The sequence below is a fragment of the Ischnura elegans genome, chromosome 12, assembly GCF_921293095.1.
Source record: "Ischnura elegans chromosome 12, ioIscEleg1.1, whole genome shotgun sequence".
In the NCBI taxonomy this organism is placed as follows: Eukaryota; Metazoa; Arthropoda; class Insecta; order Odonata; family Coenagrionidae; genus Ischnura; species Ischnura elegans.
The window spans coordinates 52213408-52225581 of NC_060257.1; the positions used below are offsets into that span (position 1 = coordinate 52213408).

Consider the following 12174-nt stretch of genomic DNA (forward strand, 5'->3'; position numbering starts at 1 on the left):
GAGAAATATTTTACTCTTCATTTCATTTGTGCATCATCATATTCAAAGAGTTTATACAACGGTACTGCACTTTGTTAACTCGTTATTTTCCACGTGCAGTAATTCATAGTATTTCCAATTAACATATTGATTTTTTTACCGGTACACATTAAAAATTGGCGTTTAAAGTTAAACATTATAGTGTAACCTTTTTGAATCCTAGCGATTGAATATTTGATGAATTTAGTTCTTGGTTCACGCCTTCTCTAAGGGAACGAATGTAAACATTTCCCTTCGGTGTTGAGGAAACAACTGTTGCCCATCCTTGATGAACATATCCGCAGAGCAACGATTTACCATTGACGTTAAGGATATAGAGATATATATTACCATTCATTTCAATTTTGTAGTAACACATTCGAAGAATATGGCACTTTATTATCTCGTTATTTTCCACGGGCAGTGATTCCTCGTGTTTCCAATTTACGTGATGGTTTTAACCGGTATTAATTAGCATTTAGTGTCCTGATTTCTCTCACATTTCTTTGCGTAAAACATATGTTATAGCTCCATATTAATCCGTCAAAAGTACATGTGTTCTGACAGCTACTAAAGCTTCTTACCATTTTTTTGGACAATATCGTCGTAAGAATAATTAAAATTCTAATTATCAAATACAATTCCCGTCACGGTAGCCCAAGGTATGAGGCATACCTTGGAGATACTTGACACAAATTTGCTAACAATACTTTTCTCCAATACATTGAATGTATTGATCGAGGTTCTCCAGGTTCATAACCCTGGTGAATCTTTCGTACAGTCCCAAAAACGAAATCTTCGAAGCATGAGGTAGGTCAGGGAAAGGAACCAACCCCTTCCCTGAATGGGCGTAATTCATACGCATTACCGTCCTCACCATTATAAAACTACCCATGCGTTGACTCAGTGAGTGAGTGATAATCAGATATATGGGATCGTATGAAATGATTGAAATAATAATTATTTTAATTCTTTATTCTAAAAAAATCCACTTTAAAACACAAAAACAAGTACAGAACAAGACATTAAGAACTTGTAAATACGTAGTTTCAAGTTTCTCTGTCACGCGTCGCATTATATTGGGTTACCATTGAGTCCTCCAGTCAATGACAGTTCCCACAGAAGGTGGAGTGATTCCAGGTAAGAGTGCCTTGGTTGCACCTGATTTAAATACAGAATGTGTAGAATTATGGAAAGGTATAAACTATCAGATAAAATTATAGAAATGACCACTTCTTGATTTTATATTAAAACCCTATTCCGCCAAGTTACAATCGCAGGTTAGTGTGGATAAGTAATCGAGTAGGATTAATCGGATTTTGTGTAACAATTTTCACGAAATGTCATTTTTATTTGTTATTTACTCTTTACGGCGAAAGAGGAATGGTTTATCTTCGTTGTAATCTTTCTTGCTCCTAATCGATAATTACTTTACTAATTTCACTGGTTTACTTTGGCTAACGGATAACTTCGAGCACCTGAGTAACATAATTTGCATGTTTATGTTCAGATACTTTTATATAACGCTGAAGGTACGTAATATGACTACCCATGTATGTTATACCAGTCATAACTGCATGTGTCTATATTTAATAAGCGATAAGTGATTTCTACAGCTCCATTATTTCACATTTTACCTCAATATTCGACACATGCCAGGCGGCCTTTAGAAAGGACATCCTACGATAAGTTATTGTGATTGTAACAGCAATTTACTGATTACCTACTTTTTTTAAATTAGCTATGTGTATCCCTGATTAATTACTTATTATAACAAGTAACTGATATTAAGATCTGTTACTATTAACTCTGTCACAAGTGAACAAATAAGAAAGGCATATGGAAATTGTGCATTTTCCGTTAGTTTGAAAAATTTCCACGCTAAACCTTTAATCAGAAAATATCTTTGATTTTTTGTCAAAACTTTTGATTTCATTCTATTCAACACATAGTTCCAAAGAGCAGGGTTCCCATCAATAAAAGTATAAGTGAAATCGATCTGTACATCACTAAGTTCTCATTCGGAGAATTATTTAAAATTCTGCTTTTTTTTAAATTAATTTCTACATGTTATCCCCATACATGGGAGATACCAGGGATATATAAATAACCATTATTCCCAGATACATGGAAAACACATAAATTCTCAAGAATTAGCATAATCCCATGTATGCTCTATATTTACCGCCTTAGATGGTCCCTGCACGGGACGTTTACACTAATTATCATTATAACGAGGTGGTTATACTACGATCGTGATTTAAATTTTAGTATGTATATAGCCACCTTTAATTATTGACCATTGCAGCAGTTATATTACCTAATTTTTTTGCACATTATGGAGGACACATGACAGCATGTATGGTCATATAGTTATGAACCCTTTTATGTTTTCCTGCTATTCTCTTTTGTCGTGATTTTCTTCTGGTATTGGCTGAAGATGCTTTTTCCTCTTTGCTTTTATTTCCGTGTTTGTAAGTTTCGTGAAAGGTCGAGAATTAGAACGAAGAGACGATTTGAGTATGAAATTCATATAAAATTCTGTTACCTCTATTATTTTTTACATGCTTGTTACGGTTGGTTATTCGATTCAGCGGACATATATTTATGCCATATACCTGTTATTTTCAACAACCGACACTCATGATGATAGAAAAAGTTGTTATGAATATTAATAATATCTTGTTCTTAAACTGACCATGTAAGAATGCCTTGAGCCCTTCAAATGGGCCCTCAAATAACATTTTCTACCGACGTTAAGTTTTACAAATACTATGGACATTTAAATTCACCTTAAAAATAGTGCGAAGGGTTTTTGCATAAGGGTCATTCCATGTTTATAAAAATTCCTCAACTTTTCGAAAGGTAACACGTTGTTACTCACTAGTAAGGGCTGTCATTGTCTTTTATTGTAGCATGCGGTATTAGGTTACATGATCACCAGCCTTTCGCTCTTACATCACTTTTGTCGTGATGATTATCTCCTGGTGTTTGCCGAACATGATTTTCCCTTTTCCCATGATTTATATGTTTAAATTTGCCTTATTATATAGTGATAATGGTAATGCGAAGGACTTTGCATAAGAGTCATTCCATGTTGTAAAATAAATTCTTTACTTTTCGAATTTCAACACGTTAATACTCACCAGAAATGGCTGTCATTTTATTTTACTGGGGCATGCGGTGGTAGGTTACATGATCACCAGCCTTTCGCTCTCACATTACTTTTGTCGTGATGATTATCTCCTGGTGTTTGCCGAACATGATTTTCCCTCTTAATCTTCATTTCTCTTTCTATAACGTTCGTAGAATGGCAAAAATGAGAATAAAGAGTCGTATATGGTTAGCATTTTACCTATTAAATATAATAGAGAATCTTGAATCTTACCGCTTATAGAGATTATGCATTCATGGCAGACGTGATACTACTTTGATAATTTCAGTTGATGTGCCCTCAAATATAAGAAAATTCTTCTTTATCTCATCACGTCCTCATTCAGCTCATCACGATCTAATGAAGGAGTACCTCCCACCGCCATCGTCCGATGCACATTTCACCTGAGCGAAGACGCCATATTTCATGAAATCTCATTTTTTTTAATATTACACAACTTACTTTGCCAAATGCTCTTCATTTTATTGCTTTTAGACCTCAGTTTTAGACACTATCAATCTGTAAAATTCCTTTTCCTCTGTTATTATTTACTTGGTTACCGTGGGTGATGTTTTCAATACTACGTATTTATCTTCAATTTTTTTTCATTTCTACACGACATCCCATGTATATCATTAACCAGTGATACATAACATTACCAATACTTCTCACGTATGTGGAAGGATGCGTTGAATAATTAGATAATCCTATCTATACACCGTGAATGGCGCCTTATATGGTCCACACGCAGAACGTTTGTACTAATAATTATAACGGAGTAGTTAAATTAAGATAGGTAACTAAGTTTTAATATAAATATGGCCAGCGTTGATTATAGACTATTGCTGCAGTTATATGATTTCAGTTTTAGGTCCATTGTGGAGGAGACTACACCGCATGTATGGCAAGGCAGTATGTGAGTAGCCTCGAGAATTGGTAAAGCGATGGAACCCGTTACATCGGCTGCCTTAGATTTTCTTACCCGCTCTGAAACCCAAGGAAAGGATGTTCATTCAATTAATGCCATACACTTGTTACTTTCTCACCGCTACTGTCTCTAAGAAAAAAAATCGTCAGGAAAGTAACCGATGCATCTGGTTAGTACGCTGACAATATGAAGAAGGCCTTTAGGATCTCCAGTGGGGCTAACGAAAAATACAGTTAATGTATCTCGGGGGTCCTAAGTATCTTTGGGGCTTTACCGGCGCGAAAGCTGTTTTTTATATATTCTCTGTTAGTGGTGATTAACTGACCCATTTTTTTGAAATGTTCACACGTACGCGAGTCAATACGGTTATTGTAATGAAATTGGTACTGTTCCATAAAATAAATATGGAAAAATGGGTAATAGGTGTACTTATAGGCTTTTGGAGTCTCATTCTCATAAATAGTTCATTGCAGAGATATATGCGTTGGTTTTTAGTAATTTTTGATAAAGATAGAGGGCCATAACTTTATCTATTGGATGGATTAAATGTTAATTGTGTATTCCTTCATTCATCTCCCATACCTGAATATGTCTTCTTCATGGCATGTTTTTCCAAAATCTTCATTTTTATCTTTAGTCGAATACAAATATTATTAAGTAACCGCTTAGTTAATAGTAGCCGATGGATTTTTAGCGTTGAAATAAATACATGAGTTTTGTGCCCGTAATTAGGATATCCGTGATTTTTTTTACATATTCTGAATGCATATATCTATTCTTATGTTAAAGATGTAAGAATAAGAATAACCCTATCATTTTTACTTGCTCTATATGCATGCAAGGAAAACTGCTTTAACAAGGATGAGCTTATTTGGGTCCGAAAAATATTTTCTTGCCCTACGAAGAAGCTGGTACTGAGTTTAAAAGGTTTTAGTGTGAGTGGTTGAAATGAGGTAGGCAAAATATGTGTGTTAAGGAATTTTAATGAAGATAATATATAATTAAATACTGAGGATAGTATTTTTAATTCTTCAATTCATCAATAAAAGGTTTTTGCGATAAGAGGTTTCCCGTGAACACCCCTTCCAATCTTTATTGCGGATGTAATAGGTAATAAACCTCCGTTTCTGCGTTGTTCTTTTTCAAATTTTTAAGTCTATCAAGTATTAAAATTGTCGCTTTTCATTATTCTTAAAGATAATTACTTTAACATATAGCTAATATAAAGAAGTTGTCAATAATAGAATAGAACCACTGGTGTAAATGAAAATAGGTACTCACAGCGAGTGGAAAATTCATTATACATCTGTTTTTTTATTCGAGATTCATGAGCCGCTTTGAGGACTTTGGTTCCAATAATTTGCCTATATTTTGCATAAATTTTTGCTTTATATTCTAGTATCCCAAGAAGGTGTATGCCCTAGCTCATTTTTATTCATATATTAAAAGTAATGGAATTATGAAAAGTATAACTCGTTTGCCAAATCGACATTTTTATTGGTTGGAAAAACAATTTTTTTTATCGGGATAGCATCATTACAAAGAATTCTTTATTCATTTTGATTGCCAATATAGTAGCCTGGAATGCTTAATTATCCATTGTCAGCGACTCATCTGAAACTAATTGAGATTGCTTAGAAATTTCCATGATGATGGCATTTCTTCGTACCTCATACGAATATCCAAAACCACATAATATATATATAATTATTGGGATAACAAGGTTTCCGTAAGTAAAGCTACCAACCATTGCGGCTATGTATTGTTCAAATTTTGAAAGTATCTATGTACAATGACTGGCGGGTAGAATATCAGGGGAAATTAACATACCAATATTATATAATAGAGTTTTCATTAGGGCATCATCAATATTCTCTTCATCCATTTACATAACTCACTCTGTGTATCAACTCGAAAATCGATTTGAACATTGGATAGTAGACCTCACCCTCAGCGACCGAAAATAATTACCTTGTTTTCAGGAGAAGTTTCTTTCCTTTGTCGGTTTATATCTCCCTGAGAATTTACATTGTAGTTACATGAGCAACCCAGCCTAGATTAACGGGCACCTTATAGTTATATGCTAAACTTTATACTCCTTACCTTACCTCTCGCCGTGCAAGCCATTTAGAGATCAATAGAATCTCTTGAGTGTCATTCATGGGTAAGAGATTTTTAAAATAAAATAAGTGAGACAAAAATTGCGGCAGACAAGAAATTTTGAATGCATGCTAAACTGCATGCTTTCAAAAAACGATTTATTTCATTTCAAAACAAAGCGAAATAGCAGAAACATTTAAATTTGAATTTAAACATTTCAAAACAATACGAAATTACACAAACGTTGAAATTAGAATTTCGACATCAATGGTTTCATTCAATTGGAGGGAATATATTCCCAGCCTTCAGATATAATGAAACCATCATTCATGATGTGTTGGCTGGATATTGGCACATCATTTTCCAAGATGACATTCAGTTCTTCTTGCAATATCACGGGTCGCCCCAAATTCTTCCATCTTTGGATGAGTGCGTACAACTCTTCCATCTTGGAAGTCTTCTTTCTCGCTGACTTTTCAGCTGGTATGACGTTATACATCGCCTCGTCCAGGTCGTATCCTCCCTGCTTCTTAATGGCGAAAAGCTGCACCTTCTCTGCATGCACGCTGGTGTCCCCTCTTCTCCGGTCGCTGATCAACGTCGTCAGGACCATCATGAGGGCACTGGATGCCAATGCCACTGCATTAGATGGCTGCAACCACTTCATTGCCTTCCGAATTCCCATGATGGACTTCCTTGCTTACGTCCTAGACGTAAAGAAAATGGAATAAAACGATAATCAATCAGTGAAAGCTAATTACGCTCTAAAAATGAAGTATCATTTAAATTAGTCAGTTAAAATTTGGTGACCGTCAGAAATCTGTGTCGGTCTCAACTTACCTTCCACGAAGGGATTAGAGGAAATTCGTTTCCTGCTGGGCAGAAATGGAATTCTTTCCTTTCGACGTGTTCGGTGTAGTACTCCACACACACACACAATGATGGAAAGTTTCCAACAAGTATTTTGTTAGAGCTGAATTACTTTATAATTCGCTTGCAATCGCAATCGACTGTTCTCGCCAATTCGCTTTCAAGTGAATCGAGTGACGATTCCAAGAATGTATCTTAGTAACGGGCTCGGGTCATTGTTGTGGAATTAGCATGTGGTTATAGCCCATACCTTATGGTGCGTTCCGTTTTAATTGATTGCGCTTTATATTGAATTTATTCTACAATAAATATTTTTAATATATTTATGAGTTGAATCGTATATAATTCGGATTCTTTTTTTTGGTCTTATGGCGACTAGGATATTCTGTATGTATAGAAAAACATATTTTTTGTATGAAAAGACAAACCCGAGGAACTTTAAATGCTGCACACTTATTTATTTCAACATGAAGGTTGATTTAAATTTGTAGGCATAGAGCTTGCCCTGATATTAAGTACAGACGTGTGAATTCCGCATAATCTCTTTCAGTTCAAGCTTTTTTCTCTGAGGATACCCAAAATAAGAGGTTTTCCGTGGAGAATTCGAAGGGTTTTCTTGGCATTGTAGCTCGGACCCTTCCATCGGAAGCCAAATACTCATCCACTTGGCCACCACGTTCCTCGTTTTCCATAACTAGTTTATTTGTACTTCGGTGATATCGTTTTGTTTAGAGCTCCTAAAGTTGTATGCATGGTGAATGTTTATTTTTTAATCCTGGTTTATGCATGGCGCATCTCAATTCAATTTTTGGTAATTCGACAGTTATCTTATAGAAGTCATGTTATCGCGATATACCTTTACTCATGGTACTCAAGTTAATATCTTCATAAAAACTTCGTTTCTAATTAATAGCTTTTACGGTGTTTAACTCGATGGCTTCTGCTCATACCCATAACTTTTTACGCTGATTAATGGAGTTCCACGTAGTAGCATCTGTGCTTGATAGAAATGAAAAATGGATAGTTTTATTATTGTTTATAATTACAAGGTGAAAGATGCTTCTTTTGTTACATAAAAATGAATGCATCCCTGTTTTCATTCACAAATTTATTACGATAGATGAGCTTTGAATTATTCGTACAATTCCTTTCAAATTGATTAGTATTTTCCACGTTTCCTATAATTATCCTACGAAACAACTTTGGAGACTCAAATCCAAGTGAGGTCATGGGCAAAACGAGACCTTTTTGCTCCAATGAATGGCCAATCTTGTTTCGTGCTCCCATGACAGTGGCCGTACAAATATTTCTAAGGATACAAAACCATTTGCATTAAAATTATTTCGTACATTAAATAACGAATTTTTAAAAGCAATTTCCGTAAAACTAACTAGGAAACTATTTCAAATTGGCAGTTAGTAAGGTAGAATTTGAAGAGGGTATTTTTGGGGACAAAATACGGCTCCAGTATAAAGTCTCTATTGAAGGATTGTTCTGAGGCTAGATAATCCTTAGTCAACGAATGTGACCCGTAATTCCTTTGCTCACAGTCATTTATTATCCAGCCGTGTGATTCATCCACTGGATTTTTCCCCGATCGTAAGTATTGATGAGGCATGGGCGCAGCCAAAAATTAAGGCTAGGGGGTTTTTAGGCGCAACAAATACTTTGCGGTGTTGGGTATTGCATACCCGCCAGGGTAAGTGGGAGTTGCGGGGACCCTCCTCCAGAAAATTTTTAAGAATAATGGTTCCGAATGGCGAGTTTTACGGCTTTCTGAGGGATATTTGATTAATCCTAAGACTTTTATATAAGTAATACTAAGCCATTAAGTAAAATGTATTAAATTTAAAAATTTCTCTGAGCTCTGGGGGGGTTTCAACCCCCAACCCCTCCCCCTCGCTGCGCCACTGTGATAAGGAGTAACGTCTTTTGGTTATTGGGTCGTATGTCACTACTTACAGCACTTTAGGGAATGTGCAAGAAAGTACCACGCGATCGCATTACACATCCTCGTAGTACGTCGCTGCATCGGTTGTTCGCTGAAAGTAATAATCTTTTTAGTTCGCGGAAGGTCTTAGATGGCGTCCAAAACAAGGGAATTCATCTTGTCTACTTTTCCGGGACTCTTTTGTCCTCGCAGGAGTTCTGCTATACATCACCTTGCTTCCTACGTCTCCCCCTTTCTTCCTGCACTAGGAATATCTTTTGACCTTGGCGTAAAGAATTGTTGCTCGGCCGGGAAATGCCATTGCTCAAAAAACATTGGCAGAACCTATGCATCAGCAAGCTAAAACGTCGTACTTGCTTCTTCGAGACGATTTGCAAGACGCTCTTGCCCAAAGCAAAGTCTCGAGTCAATCTGAACGGTTGAGGGAAATTGAATACGCGATTTTATTCTTCCCTGTCTCCGTTTGTGATTTTATTGTTTACTACTCGCCGCTGACGAAGAACGGCGCATCTCCGGAGGACTACCTTGCCTCTGGGCGGTGCAACGGTCCCCAATAACAAGTATGGGGAAGGCGCGGCGCAGCCGCGGTTGGCGACTCTCGCCTCCGATCGACATCGACTGGCAACGGCGAAGCCGTTCGGTGGGTCCTGTATGGACTTTTGTTAACCCATTTAAATGCGCGGTGAGTGACAACACGTTTAGAGTCCGACTTGAGGGTCCTCTTTAATAATATTCGTGCACAAGAGGATAATACATGATCCGGAGGCTTAGCAGAGAAGCGGTGGCCCTCTCGGATGGAGCTCTTGACGTCATTAAATTATCTGTGAAAGAGTTATGGCTGAAGTTTCAGATTTTTCACTGCGATTATCTAAAGAAGTAAGTCTCGAATCGAACACGGAAACATGCGGGTCCCTTTATTTTTCGAGCGTTACCACTAGAAAGCTCATTTTAAATTTTGAACGAGGGGAATTCTCTCACAAAGCCAAAGCATGTGACCTTCACCACCGTTCACGCGGAATGTTCGAAATTTATCACCGGCAAATACCAGACAAGCTAGGGCAAACAGGAGTGAATTTTAACTACTTTTAGATAGTAACATCATTTATTTTTCACATCTACCATAGAATTACCCTTGTTTGCAACAATTGCGAGGCTCCTAGGCGAGAGACTCCGGTCGAAAACCCTGACCAGAGAAGCTTCGATAGTCGGTCCACCTCGTTCTAGGAGGAATGCCAGTCTATCTGCGATAACGAGACCCTCCGCGATGGCCTGAATACACGCCTGCATCGCGTAGAGTGCGGTGGTGAGTCGAACTGTCTCTGGAGTACACTGTTCGTCCATTAAAGCTTTGAGTTTAGCACGGTGCACTTCTAAAGGTGTCTGGTCCAGGCAAACGGGATCGGTTTGCGGACTTGCCACGTCACCAACAGGAGCAGCACCAGCGTTGATAGGTGAACATGGCCCAGGATCGTCATCTGGTGAGACCACAGTTTCCCGCGACCCTTCACAGTCGTCTTCGTCAATGAAAGGAATATCATGGGAGGGTGAACAGGGATTAGTGTGCCTTCTGGAAAAGGATTTTGAACGCCGGGAACATGTAGCCTTGGACCGAAGAGTTGTGGGACTGCTCGCAAAAGGTCTGGAACTGTCTTCTTCGGAGATGCGGTGGTCTTCAGACGTCGGACTCCGTCCCCGGGAGTTGAAATTGCTGCAGCCCGGAGACAAACACGTCGGTTGCGTGCACAGGGGAACAAACTTGAAACGGTGCAGAGCGTCTTCCAAGTAGCCTTCGAAGTTTGACCGCTTGGTCTTCCTAGCCCCGCGTCGTCGCACTTTCTTCAGCTTGTAGTGCTCTGTGGAAGAAAAAATAGATCAGTACTCACAGCAGTGAGTGACATACAGATCATTTTATCATGCATTTATCAGTTTATTTTATTGCGATTAGTATATTAAACTGCAATTAGTATAGCAAACTACGATTTGTTTACTACACTGCGATAGGGAAAATACTAACATAAATCAAAAAAAGTGAATTGCGAAGTAAGCTCTAAATCCGTTTTTTTTCAGCAATCAGTAGATGATACTGCTGAAAGTTAAGAAAACAATAAATAATATTTTCAAATGCAATTATTTCAAAGGAATCAAGTTTTTCGCGATATTTTAAAATTGATGGATTGTTTGCGTCTAAAATACCCATCTATCTAAACTTAATCAAAAAACCAAATTCGTGAAAATCGCAAAAAAATTCCTAATGTCTAATCAAACGTCGATCTAAGGTCGTGGTTTCGAGACATCATCATAGGTTTTTGGAAATGGCATCCCATACCGAACCTGGAACCACCATAGAAATCATGTTATATAACATGTTGTTCCTTAAATTGACGTGAAAGTGAGGACAGATATATACACAGACAAACCGAATACAATAGCACCTTTTTCCCATATATAAGAAAATGCGCTAAAAATGAGAGACACGGAGACGTTTAAAACTGGCGGATTAGCAGCAGATAATAGGCGTATATTGGAAGAATAAGCAAATAATTCGCAATCTGTCCAGAGCTCAGCCTGCACAATTAAGGGTATCCGACGGAAAATCAGGGTAGGCTTGCATTGGCCGAGGTTTGGGGAAATGCACTTTTGACTTTGGTGTTTAACCTGAATGTAATAAAAGTGAGAATCTCCACTTTGGTTGGCAACCATTCAAGAAATAATTTTAGAATGTTTCTGGAAAACCATCTTGCAGGGAGTTTGAACTATTTTAAATATACAATGCCTATCTTCTTCCTTGATTTTAACTTCCGTTCAGCAAACATAAATAGCTGATTTTTGTAGTTTACAATAAGACAGGCATTTCTCCAAACATCTGTAACCTATTTGCCGTATTTCCTTCGGGTTTTGGCGCCGTTGATTCATTTTGGGAGACAACAGTTTAGCCTACCTTTTCGCCACATCAGGACCTGACAACGCCAGCAGAACGCGGCAAAAACTCGAAAAAAATACCGTTCCTACATCAACATAGTATTAAAAATTATGTCAACAATTTTTATGGATCATGAATCTTTGTGGAATTTATGTGGACGAAGCGAACGAACAATAGAATTTAGCTTTAGCTTAGTAGATCAGAATAAGCTATTCTTTTTCCACATCGTTTTA

At 37.4% G+C, this 12174-nt stretch overlaps 1 protein-coding gene and 1 long non-coding RNA gene across 3 annotated transcripts in view; both read right to left on the reverse strand.

The window, feature by feature from the left end:
- Positions 1–975: 975 nt before the first annotated feature.
- On the reverse strand, positions 976–3961 carry LOC124169246. Of its 2 annotated transcripts, XR_006867063.1 has the most exons (4): positions 3670–3961; positions 3407–3576; positions 3165–3312; positions 976–1179 (listed from the first exon to the last, which is right to left on the reverse strand). It is a non-coding gene; the product is annotated as an uncharacterized LOC124169246 (long non-coding RNA). The 2 variants fall into 2 exon arrangements; XR_006867062.1 differs by having other exon boundaries at positions 3407–3958.
- A 2472-nt stretch (positions 3962–6433) lies between these two features.
- The window catches only part of LOC124169795, a 45129-nt gene continuing 39388 nt past the window's right edge, over positions 6434–12174 (reverse strand). Inside the window, exons 6-7 of the mRNA XM_046548545.1 lie at positions 10152–10874; positions 6434–6907 (exon numbers count right to left, since the gene is read on the reverse strand). Coding sequence (XP_046404501.1) covers positions 6864–6907; positions 10152–10874 — 767 coding nt within the window. The 3' untranslated portion in view covers positions 6434–6863. The remainder of the gene's footprint in view (positions 6908–10151; positions 10875–12174) is intronic.